We start from the raw sequence: 21,045 nt of genomic DNA on the forward strand, positions 1-21,045 counted from the left end.
GCTGCTCCATGTGCCGTCCGCCCCCGGCTCATCTGCGAGCCGCCGCCGGGAGCTGGCGAAGGAGGGCAGCCACGTGCCGGGGAGCCTGATGCGAGCCAAGGGCTGGAGGGGAACAGACGGGGAGGTTGCAGCTCCTTCCCGACGAGCATCCTTTCCTGCCTGCTTGTGACTCGCCCCAAACCTCCTGGTGCCCACCGAAAGGCAGAGCTGCAGCCTAAAAGCGGGGAGTTGGGGCTTTTGTCCCTCTAAAAAAGGGGGTGGCGAAGGGACGGGGCTCCATCCTGGGCTGCGTGCCTGGCCAAGAGTTATTTATTACCCGGATAACTAGTGCTTCCAGCAGCTCTCGCTGCCAGTCGCTTTCCCTGGGGGGCAAACCCTGGGTGCTTGGGTGCTGCAGGAGCCAACGCGGCTGCTCAGGGCAGGCAGCACCCCAGTTTTACCTTCCTACATGCCAGGAGGGAGCCGGAGTTAAGAGGAGCTTGAAATATTGGGAGCACAAGCTCGCTGTCCTGCAGCACGTCCAGCGTGCACCAGCACCCAACAAAAAAGCAGCTGCACAGCTCCCTGGGGGAGCGGGTCCGGGGGGCTGCAGGGTGCAGATGGGGGGCCCCAGGACTCCATGTGGGTGCAGGCTGGAGGTCCCGGAGGGTGGTTTGCTTGGGAACAGGGACCACTGGGTCCTGTCCTGGGTAACGTTGGAGCACAAAAGCTGCAGCTGGGGATGGAGCCCATGGGCACCCCGGGTTTGGTTTCCAGCCCATGCCTGGCACCCAGAGCTCCTGTTAACCCTCCTGCAGCGTGGAGATGCTTCCCCACGCTGAGCCTTGGTTTGTCCATCTGCAACCCAGGAATACACGGGAGTGGGGAAGTTAATGTCACTGAGGGGGTGACGGGGTGGACAGGGGATGCTGGTAGCAAGGGGGAAGCATTCCTCCCAGCCCAACAAACAACCCTGAGCTTTATTCATTAAACCAATCCTGTTAACATGGCAACCACTTCCATTTTAATTTGCACAACCATGTTCCACCACGTGCTGCAATATCAAGATTTCAGAAAGATCAAAGAGGAAAAAAAAAAAAAAAAAGAAGAAAAAAAGGAAAAAAGAAGAGAAAAGAGCCACTTCTGCCACAGACCTGCTCCCTGGCAGACCCAGAGCCCGGCCCAGGGCTGGGTCTCAGCACGTCAGAGCCTGGCATGACCAGAGCCAGGCCGGGGTGTCCACCCTCGAGGCGGGAGAGGACAAGTGGCCGGGGACCCAGGACCACAAGGGCTGGGGCATCTCAGCTGGGTACATCCACGGCATCCTCCTCCCTCGGGCACCACCATCCCGCTGGGGAAGGAAACCACCCTTATGCCAAAAAAGCAAGCGGGTCCAAGTGGATGGCTGGGACCTTGCCCCCACCCTGACACCTCTCACTTAGCATCTCTTCCCCCCTTTCTTCTTTTTCTCCTCGTTCTTTGCCTCCTTGGCTGCTTTCTTCTCCTCCTTCAGCTCCTTGTACTTCCACTTGGGTGGCTGCAGCAGGTTCTTGTCCTTCCCTCTCTGCCTCCGCTCCCTCGAGCTGGCAGGCGGGCAGGAGTCTTTGCTCACTTTGATTTTTGGGACAGGCTCTCCAGGGAAGATGATGTTCCCGCGCCGCAGCCACAGGGGCAGGAAGCTCAGGAGCCCACCGGCCGGCCGGCGTGGTGGCAGGAGCCGGATCTCCGACATGGCTTGGCCGTTGCAAGAGGATGCACCGGTGCTGGGGCATGAAGTGGGTTCTGGCTCAGCATCTGGATCCGGCATGTGCTGCCCGAGGATCTCCGGCACGGACAGCCTGCGCTTGCCCACCTCAGGGGGGCTGTCGGGGCAGACAGTTTGGCAAGCAGTGGCCACGAAGGGGCTGGCAAGGGAGGTGGTCATCCTCACCATGTGGTCCATCACGCCATCCTCCTTGGGGTCGTGGGGGAAGCTGAAGGTGAACATGGATTGGATCTTCTCCGACAGCCTCTTGCCCCTGGATTTGGGGCTCAGTGCCCTGGCCACCAACTCGGCCAGGGCCGGCCACTCGGGCCGGTACTGGCTGCCGAACTGCTCTGCCCGCGGGCGCTGCAGGAGGCTCCGGATCCGCACGGTCGTCTCGAAGCGGCCAGTGAAGGCTGCCCACTCCCTGGCCGTCTTCCCCTTGATGGGATCCACTGCTTGCAGGTCTGCTCCTGGAGACACCGGGATGCAGAGAGCATCACCACGGTGTCCCACCCTGTCCCACCCCAGAGAGCAGGGAGCAAGCGCAGGGCGAGCAGCAATGCCACTCCTTCCCCCAAGATCCCAGAGAATCCCTGGGGAGATGCTCACCGGCCAGGAGCAGAGCGGCCACGCAGTCATGCCGCCCCTGCACCGCAGCCTTCATCAGCGCCGTCAGGCCCCGAGGGTCTCGCTTGTCCACCTCGAGCGCGGGGTAGTAGTTGAGGAGGTAGTTGACAATGGTGATGTGTCCTTAACAGCCAGAGAGAAGCTGCGTTAGAGTTTCGACAGTTAAGGAGTGATAACTGCTGGTGCCTGTTGGAGAAAGAGTATTCAGGAACTGCATTGTGTGAGGACAACGATGCAGAAACTTGGAGGGATCAGGACTGACAGGGTTTGGATTTATTTTGTTTTGGGTTTGGCTGTGCAGGGAACAGCGCTGGCGCACCAGCTGCTTCAGCAGAGAATGCAGGAAAGAGTCCAAAAATGCAAACCCCCTCATCAATTCCAGCAAGGATAAAGTGGGAATAAAGGGTGATCCCCACTTTGAGACCCTCCTCCTTTTGCCTGTGGTTAACAAGGGTGGAGGGAGCCGTGCTCTTCTGCTGTAACGAGGAGAACCATCATGACCAGAGATTTGGTCCATATACACGGCATTTGCCAGCTCGGACCTTGTGTGCAGGTAAATCACTGCAGCTCGCGGGGCTTTTCTGGAGCATGTGGGGCAGCTCCGGCTCAGCTTGACGCCACTGCTCGGGCGGGATGTGTTGCGAGACAACATTGCTGTAGGAATCTCCATTTTTGCATCATCTACCCAGTTTTAAAACGGTGCTAAGATGAACCATAAACTTAGATGGGGAGGGTCACATCCCTTGGGACGCTCGGCTTTCCTGACGGCTCATTTTAAGGTTTTTGGAGGGGAAGCACAGGGGGTCACATCACTTCTTGAGGGGTCTCGTGGGGGCTGCCCTGTGCCGAGGCCGAGCGCGGTGCCTACCTGCCTGGGCTGCCATCATGAGGGCCGTGTTCCCGTCCTTGTCCTGCTGGTTGACATTTATGTAGGGGCACTTCTGCAGCAGGGGCACGATATCGATGAAGCCCTTGTAGCAGGCGACCATCAGCCCGTTCTGGAGAGGGGGCGGCACTCAGCACCGGGGCTGGCACTGCACCATCCTCCCCACTGCAGTGCTCCCCCATGGTCCCCCCCACCCCAAACCAGACAGGCTCAGGATGGGACAACAGACAAGGTTCTACTCCAAGGATTGGATCAATCCCAGAAGACCCATCCCGTGTCAAAGCCATCCCACCTGGGACTCTCCCTCCTGCCCCACCTGCTTTAGCAACCACCATCCTTCAGGATTTGCCTATTCTCGGGAAATCCTCTTTCTGCTCTGCAGGGTGCTCACGCAGCCACTCACCCTCCCGTTGACGTCCAGTTCTGTGGCCTCACTCCGGGTCACCCCATGCTCCAGCCTCTCCTTCACCAGCTTGGCATCGTTCCTGGCGCAGCACTGGTAGAGGCTGAGGTCCCCGGCACCACCAGCCCCCGGGGAGAGCTCATAGCAAGGGTAGACGGAGTCGTCGGAGAAGATGCTGCTGGTGTCTGAGGGTTCTGACTCCTCCTTCTCCTCCTCCTCCTCCTCCTCATAATACAGCTCCGGGTCGGAGGCATCCAGGCTGGAAGTGGGGGCTGCAGCATGTTCTCCTCCACCACAGGCATCTGTCATCCGGCCCGGCTGGGGGGAGCGAGCCCAGCTTGGCCCCGAGCCCTGTCTGGGGCCAGGAGCCTCTCCCGGGGGGACGAGGGGACACTCCGGACCGTTCACTCCCCCCTGTGCAGACACAGAGTGGGCGTGGGAACCATGTGCGCTCCGGCATCACTCATCCCACTGGGAAGCCTCGGCCGGCTCCCAGCCGCCAGCACAGCCTGTGGGTCCAGTTTCCATCCTCTGTCCCATGCAAATGCTTGCACTGGGGGCTTGGATGCTGCAAAACCCCAGGTGGGGGGCAGGTCCCCACAGCACCATCTCCAGCAGGGAAAACAGGGGGACATCTTGGGAGTTTGAAAGGCCGATAAATGTCCCGTGGTCTAGGTGTTGAAACCAGGTGGGTGGGGGGATTGGGAATATCTCTGGGGTGGTAGCGATGCTGATCGGGGCACTGAATGCAGCCGGGCTGTCGTGCCAAGTGCCAGCAAGAAGACCCCACATCCATCCCTCCCCATGCCACACAGCCAGGGTCTGAGCCCTTCCCACGGTGCCCTCCCCACTTAACTGGTGCACATCAAAGCAGCTGCAAAGACCTTTCCTAGCAGCAGGACCAGAGCAGTGTACAGAGAGAAGGGTTAAATCCAGCTCCCTGCGACCAAGCAGCGGGATAGCAGAGGCCGGAGCAGCTCCCGGGTCCCTGAGGAGCCCCTTAAACCGCACGACACAGGGCAACCCGCAGCCCTGGTACAGGAGCTCTGGGGCAGGGACGGACTGGCTGCAGCCTGGCAGCAGAAATTAAACTGGTTTACTTCTAAGTAGAAGCCAATTATTAATTGATAGGTGCTGTGAAAGGAAGAAAGCCTTTGCAATTCCATTAAACTCTCCCACCCCTCTCAGACATCCCAAAGCAGGCTCTGGGGATGAGGGATGCCCTTCTCACTGTAGCCTGATCTTACCTGGGGCGGCTTAGACCTTCCCTGTGGGTCCCTCTTCAGCTGGGCAGCATCACGGCTCCAACCAGGACGGAAAACTTTGTTAGAGACAGTGGAAAATCACCCCTACCCTTTGCAGTGAGAAAGAGGTTTCTGCTCCAGGTCTGAGGTGGCCTTTGGGCACCAAAGCTGTGACAACCTGCACGTTGACGTGTGCTCAGCTAGCCAAGATATCTTAATTTAAACTGTTGCTTAAAATGGCTCCATCCATCCTGAGCAGGATCAGGGCTGCTTGGGCAGGATTTAACGTCTTTAGCTGAGGAGCTGCTGGGAGTCCTGGGCTGTATTTTTATACCTGTCTCACCTCGGTAAGATGCTGCTGCCTGAGCAGCCCCCATCAGCTCAGCTAAAACCCCCAAAACTCCTTTCAGCTCCCTTTATATGCAAGTGAATTTGCTGCTCAGATAAATCTGGGGAACTGCTGCTTTGGCCGAGGGCACAGATACCTGTAACTTTGCAGGTGCATTAAATAAACTCTGCAATCCCACACCCCCCCCCCCCCCCCCCGAGAGGTGCCTTGGAGCCTCCAGCCCCTCTCCTCCTCTGGGCATCGAGATGCCAAAGCCCTCAGGGCACCGGTGAGCACAGGGCAGCCTTAGCAGAGGAGCTGCAAAAACTGGTTTCCTGAATTCCATGTGAAACATAACTGCTCTCTTATCTTCATCTTTAAAGGGGTTTTTTTGTGGTTCATTGATTTTTACATGTTTTCTGAGGTACAGGGGCCAGCTGGCCTGTGAGATCTGGGAAAGGGCACTTTTAGTCTCCAGATCAGCTATTTTCATGGCAAAAAGGCGTGAGTTTGGTCCCAAAGCAGATCGTGGGAGGCCACGTTCTCCATTTAAAGCAGCCATTAAGGCAAGAGTCCCAAAGGTCACTTTGCTTCCATCCTTGAACATGAAAATACGGAGCAGATGAAGGATCCCAGCTGTTTCCTCTGTGCTGGGTGCATCCTGCTGGGAAGCGCGAGCTGAGGATCCCGATGCTGAACATCAGGATCCTGCTGCTGAACATGAGGATCCCGAAGCTCAGCACTGCGGAGCCGGAGCTGGGCTCTGCGCTTGCAGCATCCTCCCAAACCCTGGTGTCACCCCGGCCGTGTCCATCCCTGTCAGGGGCCAGGACCTGCTCCGAGCCCTTCGACACAGCGTGTAGCTGGGCTGCCAGCCCCCTCCGGGCTCCTCTGCCTGGGAAAGCCCCCAAACTCCACGGGGGAACCTCTGTGGTTCCGGATCCCCTATTGCAGCACCAAAACCCAACCCTCGCCCCTCGCTTCGGGGCTGAGCTTCATCAGCGGGATGGTGCGGCCAGCACGGTGTCACCCCGGTGTGACACCTCCTGCCCCATAGCCACCCTCCCACGCTGCCTTATCTCGGGAGAGAACCTGGAGCAGATTTAGGGCTTAGGGAGTTATCCGGGGAGTTCCATGCCGTAATCTGCTGCCTGCCGCAAGCAGGAGGCTCTGAGCCGGTTGCGTAAGGACGAGGTCTGGGGTGCCATGGTCTCAGCTCGCTCAATTCTCACCCCATCGCCGGTGCCTTCGGTGGGGATGAAGGTTTCCCCCAGCACGGTGCAGTCCCGTTGGGGTGGCCAGGCCAGGGAGGGGACAGGCTGATCGGCACCGGAGGACGTTGCTTGTGCTGGAGGGGGGGTGTTGTGTGGATTTGCAAAGCCTCCGACTGCCACAAGGGGATGCCGGAGGCTGCGGAAGGAGGCTGCGTCCCGCCGGCCCCGGTGGCTCCGGTCGGGAAGGACCGGGTTGGGGCGGCCGGGCAGCTCCGGGCAGGGGTGGCAGATCTGTTCGACTGCCTCCAGCACACCCTTGTCCTTCCACCGGCTTGGAAAGACACATATGACTTCTGAGAGGGCAGCGGGTAGGCTGGGTATAGGTCTTCTATTTTTATTTATTTGTTTATTTATTTAAAGAAGTTTGTACATAGATGTCATGGCATCCTCCCAGGCGTCATGGCATCCTCCCAGATGTCATAGCATCCTTCCAGATGTGATGGCATCCTCCCAGCCATCTTGGCATCCTCCCAGATGTCATGGCATCCTCCCAGGGATCATGGCATCCTCCCAGATGTCACAGCATCCTTCCAGATGTCATAGCATCCTTCCAGATGTGATGGCATCCTCCCAGCCATCTTGGCATCCTCCCAGATGTCATAGCATCCTCCCAGGGATCATGGCATCCTCCCAGATGTCACAGCATCCTTCCAGATGTGATGGCATCCTCTCAGGCTTCATTGTACATACCTGGGCTTCACTGCCTGGGAACCTCTTCCTTAAGGACATCCTGGACAGAGGGAGGGAGGGAAGCACAGCTAGGAGATAAATAACCCAGCTGACACGTGGAAACAGTCACAGGGAGAAGGACAGCCCTGCCCAGAGCACCAGAGCCCAGAGCACCAGAGCCGGCCGCTTCACTGTGGGGATGCGCTGCTGAGAGCGGCTCCTCCGGCAGCAGAGCATCGCCCGCTCTCCCGGTGAACCCGCACACACTAAATCACAGCTGACGCTCAGGAGCATCCACGCAGGTGGGGGGGCCAGGAGGGGGCTGGAGGACAGCCCTGATCTTTCACCCCTTGCCCAGGGTCCGGCTGGGAGCACCGAGCCCGGTGGTCTGGCCCAGGTCACTCATCCCTCACTGCCTGGTCATCTCCATCACAAAACCAGGGCGCAATAACTCAGCATGGAAGGGAAGTGGAGGGCGTTGATTTAAACCCGGGGATGGGCTCTCCTAACCCTGGCTCTCCTCGCTGCGGTCAGGGCCGGGTCATGGCCGAGTGCAGCTCCTGCCCCATGCGCAGGAGAGGGCTGCGGGGACACGGTAACGCGCTTTGCTGCATGGCCGCATCCAGCCCCGCTGCCTCCGCACTTGGGTGATGCCCTGGGAAGAAGCGGAGTGGCAGGGAAAGGGCCGGGTGCTGCCGCAGCCGTCTGCCGGAGGGTGAGGAGGTGTCTGGTGTGTCACAGCCCTGCTCCCAACCCGGTTGTAAATCAGTGGCGGGTGTCACCGTAAGAGATGACAAAGCCAACCCTTCGCAGAGGGCCGGCAGCCGGTGCAAACCTGGGGTCAAGCCATGATTTACATCGCTGCGGCTGTGCGAGAGCGGTCGCGCCGGCAGGGGCTGTTACCGCTGCAGTTCCTGGACAGGCAGCAAAACCCGGTGCAAGCAGGAGTTTGCTGAGGCTTGGCGGGGGCAGCAGCAGGGTTTGCACGTGAAGTGCGATCCCAGGGTTTCTCTACCATGGTGCAAAATCCCATCCTCTGCCTTTCCCATCACCTGCGTGGCCAGAGACCAAACCATCAGCCTTCACTGCTGCCTGCGTCCCTTTTCCTTACCCAAAACGCTGCGGAGCGGGGATTGCCTCCCATGACGGGTCCTGCCGTGCTGAGGAATGTCACCCCCTGCCACCAGCGAGGACAAAGCAGTCTGTGCATCGGTCACACTTGGCCGACCACCTTGGGGAGCTGCTGCCCACAGGCAGCAGGGACAGTAACCCCTTGTCTTATGCTTTCCTGGTACCATGCCAGGACATCCCCGGAGGTGACACATGTTGAGCGGGGAAGCAGCATGCCTGCCCGCTCCAGCACGTGCTTGAAACCGGGGGATTTCACCAGGATTTACCTCGAATGCACGTTAAGACCATAAACCGCCTTATCTGAGGCTGCGGGCAGGCTCTCTGGCACGGATGTTACCTCCTGGTCCAAAGCGAGCCGGCAGCGCTATGGCACGCAGGCTAATGGGTGTTGAAAGGAAAAGTTATCTTTGGCAGGAAAAAAATACAAAATAAAATGGAAATCTGGATTTTGTTCCCTTATTTTACACAGAGTTTCATAAACCCAGTGCAGGCAGAGGGGGATCCAGCCCTGGCACAGCCCAGCTTTCCTGCCTGAAAAGGCAATTAAGGACTTGGGTGTGTTTGTTATAAGCAATTTTTTTCTCATTTCTGCTCCAGTAACAGCAGCATCAGGTCAAAAGGTTTTTAGGAGGCTTTTGCATTACAGTTCTGCAATTTGCCTTTGTTTTTGGAAGTCCAGTTTGAGGCCAACACGACTAAGAGCCCTGAGCCCAAACCAGAGGAGAGCTGCTAGATGGTGGGTGTCCACAGGGAGCAGGATTGGGCCCTGGGTACCAGGTTATCAAACCAGTCCCACATGCGGCCAGGCACGGCTCCTCGGTGCTGCCGGTCACCGGTCAGCAAAGCCCGTGCGAGTCTCCACACACAGGGGCTGGTGAGATGCTTCGGCAACCGCTGCGGCTCCCTGAAACCACAGCTGAGGCTTCGGCCACTCCGATTCCCACCCTGCCACTGTCCTTTTTAATTTAGAACCTTGGGGTTAAAAAAAATAAATAAATGCCAAGAGAGAGGCTTTTCTGATTAAATTACAGCTGGCCAGCGCCAGAGCTGGAGATCAATTTCAATTTCTCCTTTTTTTTTTTTTTTTTTTTTGGAGGGGGGAAGCACCGGGGACAGCGCAGAAGAGGGGGGAGAAAAATCAGACTTGCTAATTCCCTGGCTGTAATTATACCTAAAGAGAAACGGTGCTGCATGAAGTCCCTGGTGTGCGAGGAGTAATTCAGGGTTGCTTTGCGAGGCCTCTATGAAATTTGGAAGGAGAGGGGCTCCCCCACCTCCCCGGTAATTGTATTTCTGGTGCCGCAGATGGTGCTGGCTCTGGATACTTGCTATAAAGAAGATGGATCGCGGCGCACGGAGGAAGGCGAGGTGACGGCATCACTCTCTCGCCTTCATGACGAGCATTATCCATCAGGCCCTTTACAAGGCAGCGGGAGCTGGGACAATAAGGAATTGCCTGGCAGGTAAAGGCCACCACATCCAGTGTCCAGTGTCCCTGTCCCCAGTCAGTGTCCCTGCCTCCGCCAGGATTTATTTCCAGCCCATCTTCTTGGTTGTCACCGTATCCCTCAGCCTTTCCATATCTCCCTGAAAATGGCTCTTAACCAGGAGTGAGGTCCAGGGCTTCCGTAAGGGCGATGCAGCACCGTCACAGGTGTCTCTGTGCAGGAGTGGAGATGCCCAGTATTTGTCTGATATTCAGGATAACTCTTGAAACCGTGATCTTGGAAGACCCGTTAGGTTAGGGAGGTCTGAGGAAAAGCCTGGCCATCAGGGCTGCAAAGAAAAGCCTGGAAATGAGCCCAAGCACAGCAGTGAAGGTCCCATGGGCTGGTGGTGACCATGAACGCAGTAATTGATTTTTTTTAATGCTTGTGGCAGGGAAAATGGCTGTGTCATTTGCAGGTATTTCCCTGTATTTATAAAACATTGTTTCTTGAGCAGCTGTCTGGATATCTCCTAGCAGCACAAGTATGCGCAGCCATGCTCGCACACCCATCCTCTTCCTCACGTCAGGTCCCTCCCCGGAGAGGCATTTTCCAGCAGCTCCACACCATCCTCAGCTGGGGGAAAAGCAGCTCCTGGGGCCAAGAAAAAAACTCAGAAATTCCCCTACCTCCAAGGTGCTTAACCCAGCCACGCTGGGGTCTCCTGCTTTTGGAGCCCGGGGAGAAACAGGGGCCTGAGGAAACCTAATAACTGCCCTGGGGCAGCCGAGCGCAGAGAGCTAGAAGAGGAGCTGTGTCCCTGGCTATGTAAATAAATGTCAAGTTATCTGATCACGCAGGCAATAAATAGAAACAGAAGAGCACCGTGATGGGAGCTGCATCCGCCTAGAGCGTCACTGCGTGGACGGGAAGGGTGGGATGCCCCGAGTCCGGGGAAGGGACGCACAGGAAGGACCAGGGATGGAGCCAGGTTTGGTGATTTACAAGATGTGACAAGGCTGGCTGAAAATGATGGATAGGAGGTGGGTAATGCTGCTCCCCAGCTGGGCTCCGCTGGTGTTAGCGGAGGGGAGAGGACGTCCCCAGCTATTTATCATCTTTCCCCAGGCCCCCGTAGGACCATGAACACCCAGCGTCCAGCACACACTGGGTGAGTTAACCCTTTCCGAGGATGCCTGGGGGTAAGTCTCTACCGGTCGTATCCTGGCTACAGCAGGAGGATGCGGTTTTACTCTCCTTCTCTGTTTCTGCCCCAAAGCACCCACAGATGGGTGGGATGCTGCTGCTCTGGTGGAAGCAGGCAGGGGCTGGGTGGGCTGGTTCCTGGATGGAAAAAAGGCTCTTACCCTTTTTCCAGGTTTTTTTGAGCTTGGGATGATGCAAGGGGAGTGCCTGCTGGCAGGGAGGGCCCTGCAGGGTGGGCAGCACCAGGCAGGCTGAGATCGGCAACTCATCACAGGAGTGATGATGATGAGCTCCAGCATCATCCGTGCAGGGAGGGGAGGTAATGGGGGGCAGCGGAAAACTGCAAATGGCAGCTGGAGTCACAGGGAACCCCTCTGGACCCCAGGCGTTGCCTCTCCCTCCCGCAGCTCCTCGGCCAGCTCTGCCTTATTAGATTTGGCAAAATATTACGGGAGTGTTTGGAAGGTTAATTAACACAAGGCACTGCAGCATGGGAACCCGGCATCACCGGTGGGTTAGCCCTCGGCCAGCCGAGTTCAGGCTGTCGAGCTGAAATAAAACCTGCCCCAGCACGATTCGCCCAGGACCACCTGGTACCTTTTTACAGCCGCGCGGTCTCCTCTGGGCAGGATTAGACCTGGCACCGTCCAGTCCTTCCCTCTGCTGACTGTGCAGCGTCAGAGCATGCAACCCTCGGACCGTCTCCCATGCAATGCTTCCCAGTTATCCCAGCCCTACAGGTACCAGGCATATGGGGGACCTGCTTCAGCAGTGGGGAAACTGAGGAATGAAGCTGCGAGAGGAGCTGGCTGTGCTGTGCAGGAGAGCTGGGCTGGGGCCCTGCCTGTAAGCAGCAGATGATGCTGCTCACCAGCAAGAAGCCAGCTCATCACCCTGCCTGGGATGCTGCTTCTCAGCCCACGTGAGCCTCAAGGATCAAATAAATCCAGAAACAGCTCCTTATGGTGCACTTTGGGCAGGGCAAAGGTTTTTCCTTCACCATAAACTGTATTTAGAGGAAAATCCTGCACCTGGCAGCTCGACGGTGGTAGGGTCTCCTTTAGCATCACGGCACAGGAGCAGCTGTAGAGGGAGATGCTGGGTGCCATCCCCAGCCTGGGGATGGAGGAAGCGGGGGGCAAACAAAGCCGAACTGGAGCCGAGGTGCCATTTGGAGCTGTGATACCAAATAGCCATGGCTATTTATCCCCTCCTGCTTCCCCTGCAAGCCCCGTGTGTGTGTCGGGGTGCAGCCGCACAGCCGGTAACCCGACGCTCCCATTCCTGTCATGTTTTACATGGCCGGGCATGTGGTTATATTTTGTTTTGCCAACCTTTGCTTTCCCCAAAGGAGGGAATGAAAGGGCCAGTGTGCCGCCAATTTATTGTGCCTCCCGAGAGCCCCATGGCTGCTGAAAAAGCAGATGCCTTCTGCTTAATCTGGCCTGTTGCTATGTAAACCTCCTTCCCGCTTTGATGTCCCCTATAAATACTCCATGTGTTTCCAATAAACTGGCATTTTTATCACTGGAGCTGTTAAAGGCAGATCTGTGTCAGATTTGTCCCTGGGCTCGGCCGGGGGTTCGTTGGGGATAACCTCCCTGCCCTCGTAAAGGGGCTCATTGTATCTGGGAACGGGGGTCCGGGACTGGGAGTGGACGCGGCTGCCGCAGGGATGGCACCTCTCCCGGGTCCAGCACGATGCTCCCAGGGGAATGGGATGCTGCCTGGGTGCTGATCCTCCATCGGCGGCAGCTGAACCCTGTCCTAGGACCACCGTGGCCCCAGGGACCCTCAGGGCTTTGCCTGCCCGACCGGGGCTCCTCCTCGCAGCCTGGCCTCTCCAGAAGTGCCACTCACCCATGTTGTTTCTTTTAAGTGCCTCTCGCAGGCAGGCAGGAAGCCAGTGGCTCCTTGAGGGTGATCTCAGGCATTTCTTTTTTTTTTTTTTTTTTCTTCAGCCCCTGATTTTGTAGCTTAAATGATGCGACGGCCAAAGGGTGTGCAGGGAACGCAACCCAGTGTCCTTCCATAAGGAGCAGCCCAGAAGCAAGGACCTCCCTTGCTTTTGCTGATATTATTTCACTGAGATGTTAGGATGAGACCCACCTCACCTGCTCACAAACACCTTCTTAATCTCCCTGTAGTTCCCCCCTGCCCTTTCACTGATATAAATCTCTCTGATTATCATTGTCGCCCAAGGACGAGCACAAACCACCCCCCCCCCGCCAGGCTCGGGGCACGTCCTCCATCATGTTCACGGGTCAGTCCCTCTCCCCTGCAGCGGGTGCTGCTGCTGTCGGCGATGCTGGCAGCACAAGAGGCTTTGGGGTGCTCAGGTCTGATGCGGGGGGGGGTCCCTGGGGGAGCTGGGTAATGGTTGGGGTATCAACCCCCCTCCTCTGGGCAGGAGGAGATGGCCTGTGGTGTCTGCAGAGGGGTGAGCAAATCTCCGTATCCTGGGATGTTTGGGAACGAGGGCTGAGTGTGGGCTGGTGCATTAACAGTCTGTGACAAGGATGCTCGTGTGACAGAGCTGAGGTGGACCTGTGTGATATTTCAGAGGAACGTTCAATACAGGCAAGGCTACTGTGGGTCTGGGTCTTCCCAAAAACTCTGCGTGTCGGGCGTGAGCATCACTGTATGTTTTCACCGTGCAAAATTTGCCCTAAGAGACCCTGGTGGGGCAAGGGGCTCCGTTTTAAACCTTTCCAGCCTTGGACACTCCTGCAGCGATGGGGCTTGTGCTGCGGCTGCCTGCGGGACAGCAGCTCCGTCTTGTCCCCTCGGAGCTGCAGCATCCCCCTCCTGCCACTGCATCCTCCCCGGGGGCTTCTGCCCCCTTCCACTGCCAGGAGATGAAGGTCTGGGATGAACTGGTTGTGCTCCTGCAGCTCCAGCATCTCCATCCCAATGCCCCACCATGTGCAGAGGGCACCTGGGTGGACCATGCTCTGGGCACAACCGACATGAGGCTGAACTCCCCAGCAAAGTCCAGCAGCAACTGGGTTACCGGTTGTGGAGCTGGGCAACCAACACCTCTGCCCCATTGGGAGTTGTTGTGTTTTGTTTTGTTTTTTTTTTAATCCCTATTTTGGCCTGAAATGTGGTGTCAGAAGCTTGGCTGATATATGCTGCAAAAAAAGGGGTCGGCAGCGCCGGTATTCTTTATTTTGACAGGGCAATGAAAGTGTTATGTAGTCGTGACGCCTCCCTGCTGCTCCACCCCCCTCGGCCTTTATCAACCTGAAAGAGCCCAGGATCCTATTTATAACCTAACCTGAATTGTGCAATGCATGGGGAAGGGGCCACAAAGAGCAGTGATTTATGAACGTGGAAAAAACAATGCAGACCCTCCACGCTCTCCCCCGGTCTGGAGGGAAGACCCCTTCACCCAGCCCCAGCACCGTGGGGATGAACCCAGGGGGGGTTCGAAATGCCCCCACTTGGTTTGCACAAGGTGAAAGCAGGCCCTGTGCTTGCTTTTGGGTTTGAGATGGGAAGCCAGAGTTTCTTGGGCACCTGATCCCACCCTGGGCACTATAGCTGCAATATGGACCGAGCAATCTGCCCTGTCCCGTTAGGGTTTGCAGCCTTCACGGGTGGGTTGTGTTGAACGTCGTGAGGGTGTTTGTACCCCAGGTTGCCTCCTGGTGCTCTTCTGCAATGCTAATCACCTCGAGATGTCCACAAGCATCTTTCTAAAATTATTTAATAGGTTTTAAATTAATTACTTTCATAAAAAGTGCTTTCTGCTCACACGTCAGGAGTGCTGACAGATTGCAAAGCCCCTTGTTACGGCATGGGGGGAAGGGGAGGGATGACAGCGAAGCTTGTCTCTCCAAGGTCAAACCACTTCCATTCCTCACCCTTGCCTTTCTAATAACGTTGTCAATGAGCGCCGGCATCGGCAGCTTCAGGGGAAAAGGAAACTTGCCGTCAAGCTTGGCTCCAGGCACGGGCATGCGTGGACATCCCCAGCAGTGTCTCGGGGATGGGTTTGGGGTGCCTGGGTGCCACCCTGGCCCTGGTGAAATGCCTGATACCCACCCTCATCAATGGTAATTTAGCTTTTCAATATCTTTTTATGGCTGTGAGCAGGTCAGAGGAGAGTGTCTGTGCTGTCCCATGCTGTGCTGGGTCTGTGGGGGTTCCCTGTGCTGCCTGCCCTCCCGTACTCCAGTGCTCTGTTTGCATTTCCCCTTTTTGCCCCTTTTTCGGATAGAAACTGGGGAGCAGCCAGGGCAGGGGTGGTGACACCAGTGCCATCGATGGGCCTCTTGCCCCTTGTATGTATATCAGGTTATTGCTGATGACATCTGAATTTGGCATTTGGAATACCTCCCTTCTGAGTTGTGACACATTGATGGTTGAAGCAACCCAGCAAGGTTTTGACTTTCCCTGCCTAATTACTGCCAGATTGCTCAGCCCTGTCCCCGTGCTCCCTGGGGACGTGGCTGCACGCGTGGGGAGCTGGGCAGGGGCAGGCTGGGCTGCCCAGGCTCTCCTGAGCTTGGGAAAACTCACCCTCATCCCAGCTTCACTGTGACCAGGCTCTGCTGAGAAAGATGCAGCACCAGAATTAGCTTATTAGCAATTTCCAGTGCAAAAGTATCTGGCAGTTGAGCTGAGCAGCACTAAGTGTTTTATTAAGGATGCTCTACCTGCTGGTGGAGATCTCTTCCATCTCCTCACCTCTGGATCATCAGCTGGGGGTTGATGTGCTGGGTACCACCATCCACCCATGTCGGTCCATGAGGTCCCCACTCCCGGCACAACCCCCGTGCTGCAGTTTCACACTGAAGAGCTTAACGAGGGTGTTTCTTCTATCTTAACTAATTTATTCTTGTATACATCGAGGTCAGCCAGGGTGCAGGGTACTGCAACCAGAGTGAGAAAAGCTCTTGACAACGGAGATCTTGCTCTGCTTTCCATCAAGCGTCAGCCCCGCTGCCATCAGTGTTTCCCTTTGGTGTCGGAGCTGAGCCGCCAGCCAGGGACGCAGCACCTCCCTGCCACTGGCGCGGATTCACCGAGGAATTATGTTGGGGACCGGCTGCCTGCGTGTGCCGCAGCCACGTTATGGCAAGGTTTGGTCTTGCTTGTGCAAGCAGAGACATGGGAGAGGGAAGGACACGGCTCTGCGTGCCTGTCCGGTGCCGCGGCTGCTCGAGGTGCCGGCTCCTGGGCTGCGGTGAGCCACGGCACCGGCAGGACTGCCCGGAGCTGAGGAGGGAAAATAATAGTAAAGAGATTTTTACGAGGCAGCTGCTTGCAGAGGCTTGTTGTGGAAAAAGCAGATCCAGGTGCTGCACTCAACCAAGCATGAAAAATAGCAGCAGGGAAGGGCTGCAGGGAAGGGAGAGAGCTGTTGCGGTTGCCCGGCTTTTACCGTGCAGGGGAGACCGAGAAGCTCATCTCGTGTCCCCAGACATTGGGGACAGGAGGAGTCAAACTGGCTGGAGAGTCAGAATGCGTCTGGATGGATGGGAGATCCTGGGGATGCGAGGAAGCGATGGAGCCGCTGGGGCACGGCTGCTCTGTGCCGGCTGAGCTGCCCCAGCACGTTCCTCCCTCCCCCTTCACACATTTGTATGAACGGGCTTTTGACCCCACTCGCCCTTGTTGCCCTGTGGAGGGAAGAGAGGCTTGAGGTCCCGCATCTGCCTTCTGAGATACACCCGCTAGTGTTTCTTCAGCTTGGAGCAGAGCTGTGGCTTCTCCTCCCTCTGATCCCTTTGGTTTGAGGAGCTGGTATGAAACTGTATTGGATGGTAAATGCCGCTGTCCTGGGTGTCGGACCAGCGATCGCCTCCTCAGCCCTCGTTCTGCTTCCACCACAGCCTCAACTCAGAAGAAAAGCTTTGTCTCGATGGGTTCATGAGCAAGAAGGACCAAATCTGGACCTTCATAAGCCTGGAAATAGTCATACAATTGGTGCTTTGTCCTAAATTCAAGCAACGTTGGTACTGGTACAAATCCACCCTAGACCCATGGCTTTCTTCTTCCAAAACTGAACCAATGTTGAGGCTCAGAGCTGTAGAATCTTCATTTTTAGGACTTTCTTAATCAAAATACTGTTATTCTTTCCTGATTTCTGGAGGTCGGTAGGCACATCCACGATGTGTTTGAAGTTCTGCTACCTAACCAAAAGTCTTGCAGAAAAGTCAAGAGGTTCCTCAATGGAGACATTCAAAATGTCTGTAACAACGCCCGCCCAGAGTTCATGTTTCATTGCACGTTGATTTATCATCCCTTGAGTTAATTATTGACCTTAGCTTTGCCTTGGTCAATATTTACCTCCCCAGGTCAATAAATCTTGACGTTCACCTCAACAGAAGTCAATATCTCCTTAGTGTTTATCTATTCCTTCTGTTGCTAATTTTGCTGAAAGCTTTTATTTATTCTTATAAAGCGCGCTTGCTTGGCGCAAGGCCTGCTTGGAGAGGAACAAACTTTGTTTATCCACTACGGACAAAGCCTTTGCTTCTCTACGATGACTCACGTGGGACATCATGGACAAAAACCATGGGTGGCATCACTCCAGCCGAGGCAGGACACTGCTTGCTTTCATCTGGCTGATGAGATCTGGCCAATTTTCAATCATCAGTGGTGCTGGCTTTTCTGATGGAGCTGACAGCTTTGCTGGGACCACAGCCTGGCTGCTGAGAAGAGCACGTGTTCCTACCAACCAGGCTTGGAGCTGGACAAATATAGGGGCAGGAGGAAGAAGAATCACAGTTTATCCTCAAATATTTATGGAAAGATAGGCTAGCTCTTGAGGATGTCATCCCTGCTTTGCTGCTTGGTCCTTGAGCTTTGCAGGCAGCTTGTGGGTTCCGTTCTCATGACCCCGCTCCTAATGGAGGAGACCTGTCTGTGATAGGGATGAATGCGGGGGACGTGATTTTAAAGATGCTATTTCCACCGTCTGAATAATCCCCTCCTCTGAGTACAGCAGCACTGGGGTCTAAATCATTCTCCACTCCTGTCTGCGGAGGTAGGAGCCACCGTGCCCTGAGCCTTGGCCACCATGGGGGTCCGGGGGTCCTCCCAGGTGATGCCTCTGCCCCGAGAACCTGACCTTCCCTTCCTTCCATTAAATGGAATTAGATTAATTGCTGATGCATCTGTATGCCCCTGTCCCCTCTCCTTTTGATTACCCCATCACAAAGATTAATTGGAGTTGCTCTAGGAGGTTGCGGGCGCGGGGAGGGTGCGAGAAGCACTTTTGATGTGGGTTTGAGTGGGTTACATACAGCACCGGGAGCATGAACACCTCCTGTGTGCTCCTGCTGTGCCGTGGCCGAGTGTCCTGGACACCATCAGCAGAAAAGCCTGGAAACCCATGGAGGCACAAAACATGAACCCATAGCTCCCGGGAATCCTTCTCCCTCCAGGCACCGACACAGGTGGGTACAGCTGCTCTCCAGCCAATGCTCGTCCACAGCAGTGCCATGTGGGCAGCGTTGGCCCTTCGGTTCAGAAGCAGAATGACCTCCCCATCACCTTTCGCACCAATTCCCTGCCATCCCAGCCCAAATCACAGCCTTCTTTTAGCCAGAGTGGGTACTGAGGAGGACTCTGGCCAGGATGAGATTTCTGTTTCTTCGACAGTGCTGAGTGGCAGCGGGAATGGGAGCAGAGTTTTCCCATCCTGAGGGCTGGTGGTGGGACACGTTGGCTGGAGGTGGCTGCTGCCTCCCAGCAGCATAAGGTTGAGGACACGCGGTTTCATGGATTCTCCTCTCTTTTCCCTAATGCCATCTACAGGGTCTGGGGCAAGCTCTGATAAATGCTGGATTCTGTAGCGTTGGATATGGCCAGAGATTTTGTCTTACAATCATCTGATTTGGGAATAAATCTCTGCTCCTTGCCTCTTGTTGCATGTCCTTTTGCCCACCAGGACCCCCTGACATAATTCCTAATCTCTCTCCCCCTGTGAGGAGGAGAGGGGAATAACCTCCATCTCTGTGCTCCTGCCTCGAACTTTTAATATTTTAATTGAGTGAATTGACCTGGAGTAGTCTATTGAACTCTGCCTGACCTTTTAAATAACAGGTCAAGGATTTAGCTTTGCAGTGCTGACCTCTTCCCTTATCTGCTAATACTGCTCCTCTCTCAATTAGCTGCCGTCCCCCCGACCCGGTGAAGTTGGGACCACTTTGCAGGCACCCGCGTGGCTTCCTCCATGCACGAGTGGGTAACGCCGCACGGCGCCTGCCTCCGTGGCTCTGAAACGGAGATCATTGATGCTTCCTTGGGGTTTGCTGTCACTGTCCTACAGCATCCTTCTTCAGGGACAGACCTCCAGGCAGGGGTGTCCACCAGTGCACCAGCACCCAAAGAAAGCTTCATCCTCGTCTTTTACTGATGGGGAGAACGGAGACATGGCAGAGGGAAAAGCAAAGATGAAGCTGCTGTGAGGGTCCTGTGGCAGCTGCAGCCTCGTCAGCCACGTTGGGAGACTGCAAGGGCACTTTCCTCATTTCCCTGGATGTTATAGGTCATCAAGAGGAACTCCTTGAGATCCCACCTGCCCTGGTGAACCAAAGGGAGGTGACCCCTTTGAACCAGCTCGAGCTGCTGCTGTGGCCCAGCCAGAAGGTCCTTCCCCAGGACGATAGTGGAAAATGCTTACTAGAAGAGTTGTGTCATGCTGAGGGTTGTAAAAGAGATTTTTTTGGCATTGCAGTGGACCTGGGACCTGGGACCCTCCACAATCACATCAGCTCGAGCAAGAGGTCCTGTGTCAGGAGCTAAAACAGCCTCTGCAGGTCCCTCGTGCTCTGCACGCCTGGGCAGCTCTCTCCTGTGTCCAGAAGATAGACTTACGTCCAGATGAACCACTGAGGGTTTTGAACCTCTCTATATGACCCCTTTTTAGAGGTAGGAGCCTCTTCCTCGGGCAGTGGCCGGCCGTGGCCATGCCACCCTCTCCCATCCAACGCAGCTGGCTTGTCCATCTGCTCGGCGAGGTGGCCAGTGCACTCACAGGGAGCATCGTTTAACTTTTATGGGGATCCGAGGGGGCCAGCGAACAAATGCAAAGATTTGTAAACCCATAAAACTCTGCCCGGTCCAATTTTATCTCTGTGAGAGCCCGGTTTGGAGAGCAGCCCTGGGTTACCCAGCCCTGTTAAATTAGCACTGGGCTCTGCATTCCAGAGTATAAATATCTGCCATTGTAGTGCTGAGGAATGCAAGCGCGTTGGAGTCTAAAATTAAAGAGCTGGGACGAAGGCATCTCGGGTTACCAGAAACAAGACTCCATTGTGCTCCCGTTGGGGCTTCGCCTTGGTGCAGGGAAGTGGACTGCGAGTGTTTAGAAACCGCCTGGGTTAAATGCAAGGGGCAAACTAGCCTTTAATTACAAAATTTTGATACATGTCTTAAGTTAAACCCCCGTGACTGCCGCTCTGGAGGGCAGGGTGCCCCACCAGGCGCTGGGTACAATGTTTGCAGGACGCTCCAGGGTTTTGCAGCATTTTCCAGGGGCTTTTCTATCATCTGTGTGGGATGCTCTGGTGTCCTGTCCTCTTCTTCTGCCTCGGCTCTCTGCATCTTTAAGCACACGCTTAAATTAAGCCCCTCTGAGACTCAGGTCAGTGTTAACTCACAGCCTGTGCCCGTGTTGCAGGGAGGAACGTGCTGCAAGACCCCATCCCTGTGCTTGGCCCCTTCTGTGCCCACCCTTAAACGCAGCCATTGCTCACGTCGCTCCGCTCTGTTTAACGCGGAGCCAGAGATGCTCAGCTGATGTTTACTGTCAATGAGGCCACTTGTGCAGAGGAATTTCTGGCCCCTGGAAAAAACTGGTGCAGGGGAAATTAGTGTCTTTTTTTTTCTTTTTTTTTTGAACGATACTCTATATTCTGCAGAGGAGTGGAAAATGGGTCAGGGTGGGATTGTGCTGAGGTTGCGCTGGGGAGGCACGGTTGTCATTTGACCTCCTGGGGTTCCCTGTGCTACAGCGGTCCTAAGGGAAGCCCCATCCTGGTGAGTCCTGCCTGGCAGTTACGGCGGAACCAAATCCTTTGGGAGAAACTCTCCCTGTTTCTCACTTCAGATGCATATGCCTCATTAGCTGAAAATAAGGAACAGGGTTAGAAAGACAACAGGAG

At 55.8% G+C, this 21,045-nt stretch overlaps 1 protein-coding gene and 1 long non-coding RNA gene across 4 annotated transcripts; one reads left to right on the forward strand and one right to left on the reverse strand.

Annotated features, from left to right (window-relative positions):
* Window positions 1-940: 940 nt before the first annotated feature.
* On the reverse strand, window positions 941-5,085 carry ANKRD33 (ankyrin repeat domain 33). Of its 3 annotated transcripts, none has more exons than XM_030037228.1 (5): window positions 4,890-5,085; window positions 3,643-3,960; window positions 3,222-3,351; window positions 2,336-2,476; window positions 941-2,196 (listed from the first exon to the last, which is right to left on the reverse strand). In XM_030037228.1, the coding sequence occupies exons 2-5, from the start codon at window positions 3,949-3,951 to the stop codon at window positions 1,418-1,420; spliced, it is 1,359 nt and encodes a 452-aa protein (XP_029893088.1). In that variant the 5' UTR covers window positions 3,952-3,960; window positions 4,890-5,085; the 3' UTR covers window positions 941-1,417. The 3 variants fall into 3 exon arrangements, with proteins under 3 accessions (XP_029893088.1, XP_029893089.1, XP_040984858.1); XM_030037229.2 differs by lacking the exon at window positions 4,890-5,085 and having other exon boundaries at window positions 941-1,742; window positions 1,910-2,196; window positions 3,643-3,964; XM_041128924.1 differs by lacking the exon at window positions 4,890-5,085 and having other exon boundaries at window positions 3,643-3,964.
* LOC121233830 lies at window positions 4,050-16,131 on the forward strand. The gene is made up of 3 exons (XR_005934042.1): window positions 4,050-4,235; window positions 10,844-10,849; window positions 16,121-16,131. It is a non-coding gene; the product is annotated as an uncharacterized LOC121233830 (long non-coding RNA).
* Window positions 16,132-21,045: the final 4,914 nt, after the last annotated feature.

This window comes from Aquila chrysaetos, chromosome 15 (genome assembly GCF_900496995.4).
Source record: "Aquila chrysaetos chrysaetos chromosome 15, bAquChr1.4, whole genome shotgun sequence".
Classification (NCBI taxonomy): domain Eukaryota; kingdom Metazoa; phylum Chordata; class Aves; order Accipitriformes; family Accipitridae; genus Aquila; species Aquila chrysaetos.

Bases quoted from the DNA above. Each gene is read 5' to 3' on its own strand.
- ANKRD33 (XM_030037228.1), bottom strand. From the start codon at position 3,951: ATGACAGATGCCTGTGGTGGAGGAGAACATGCTGCAGCCCCCACTTCC. The intron at 2,477-3,221 runs GTAGGCACCGCG...CTGGCTGTTAAG, and splicing joins CATGATGGCAGCCCAGGCAG to GACACATCACCATTGTCAAC. The intron at 2,197-2,335 runs GTGAGCATCTCC...CGGTGTCTCCAG, and splicing joins GGCCGCTCTGCTCCTGGCCG to GAGCAGACCTGCAAGCAGTG.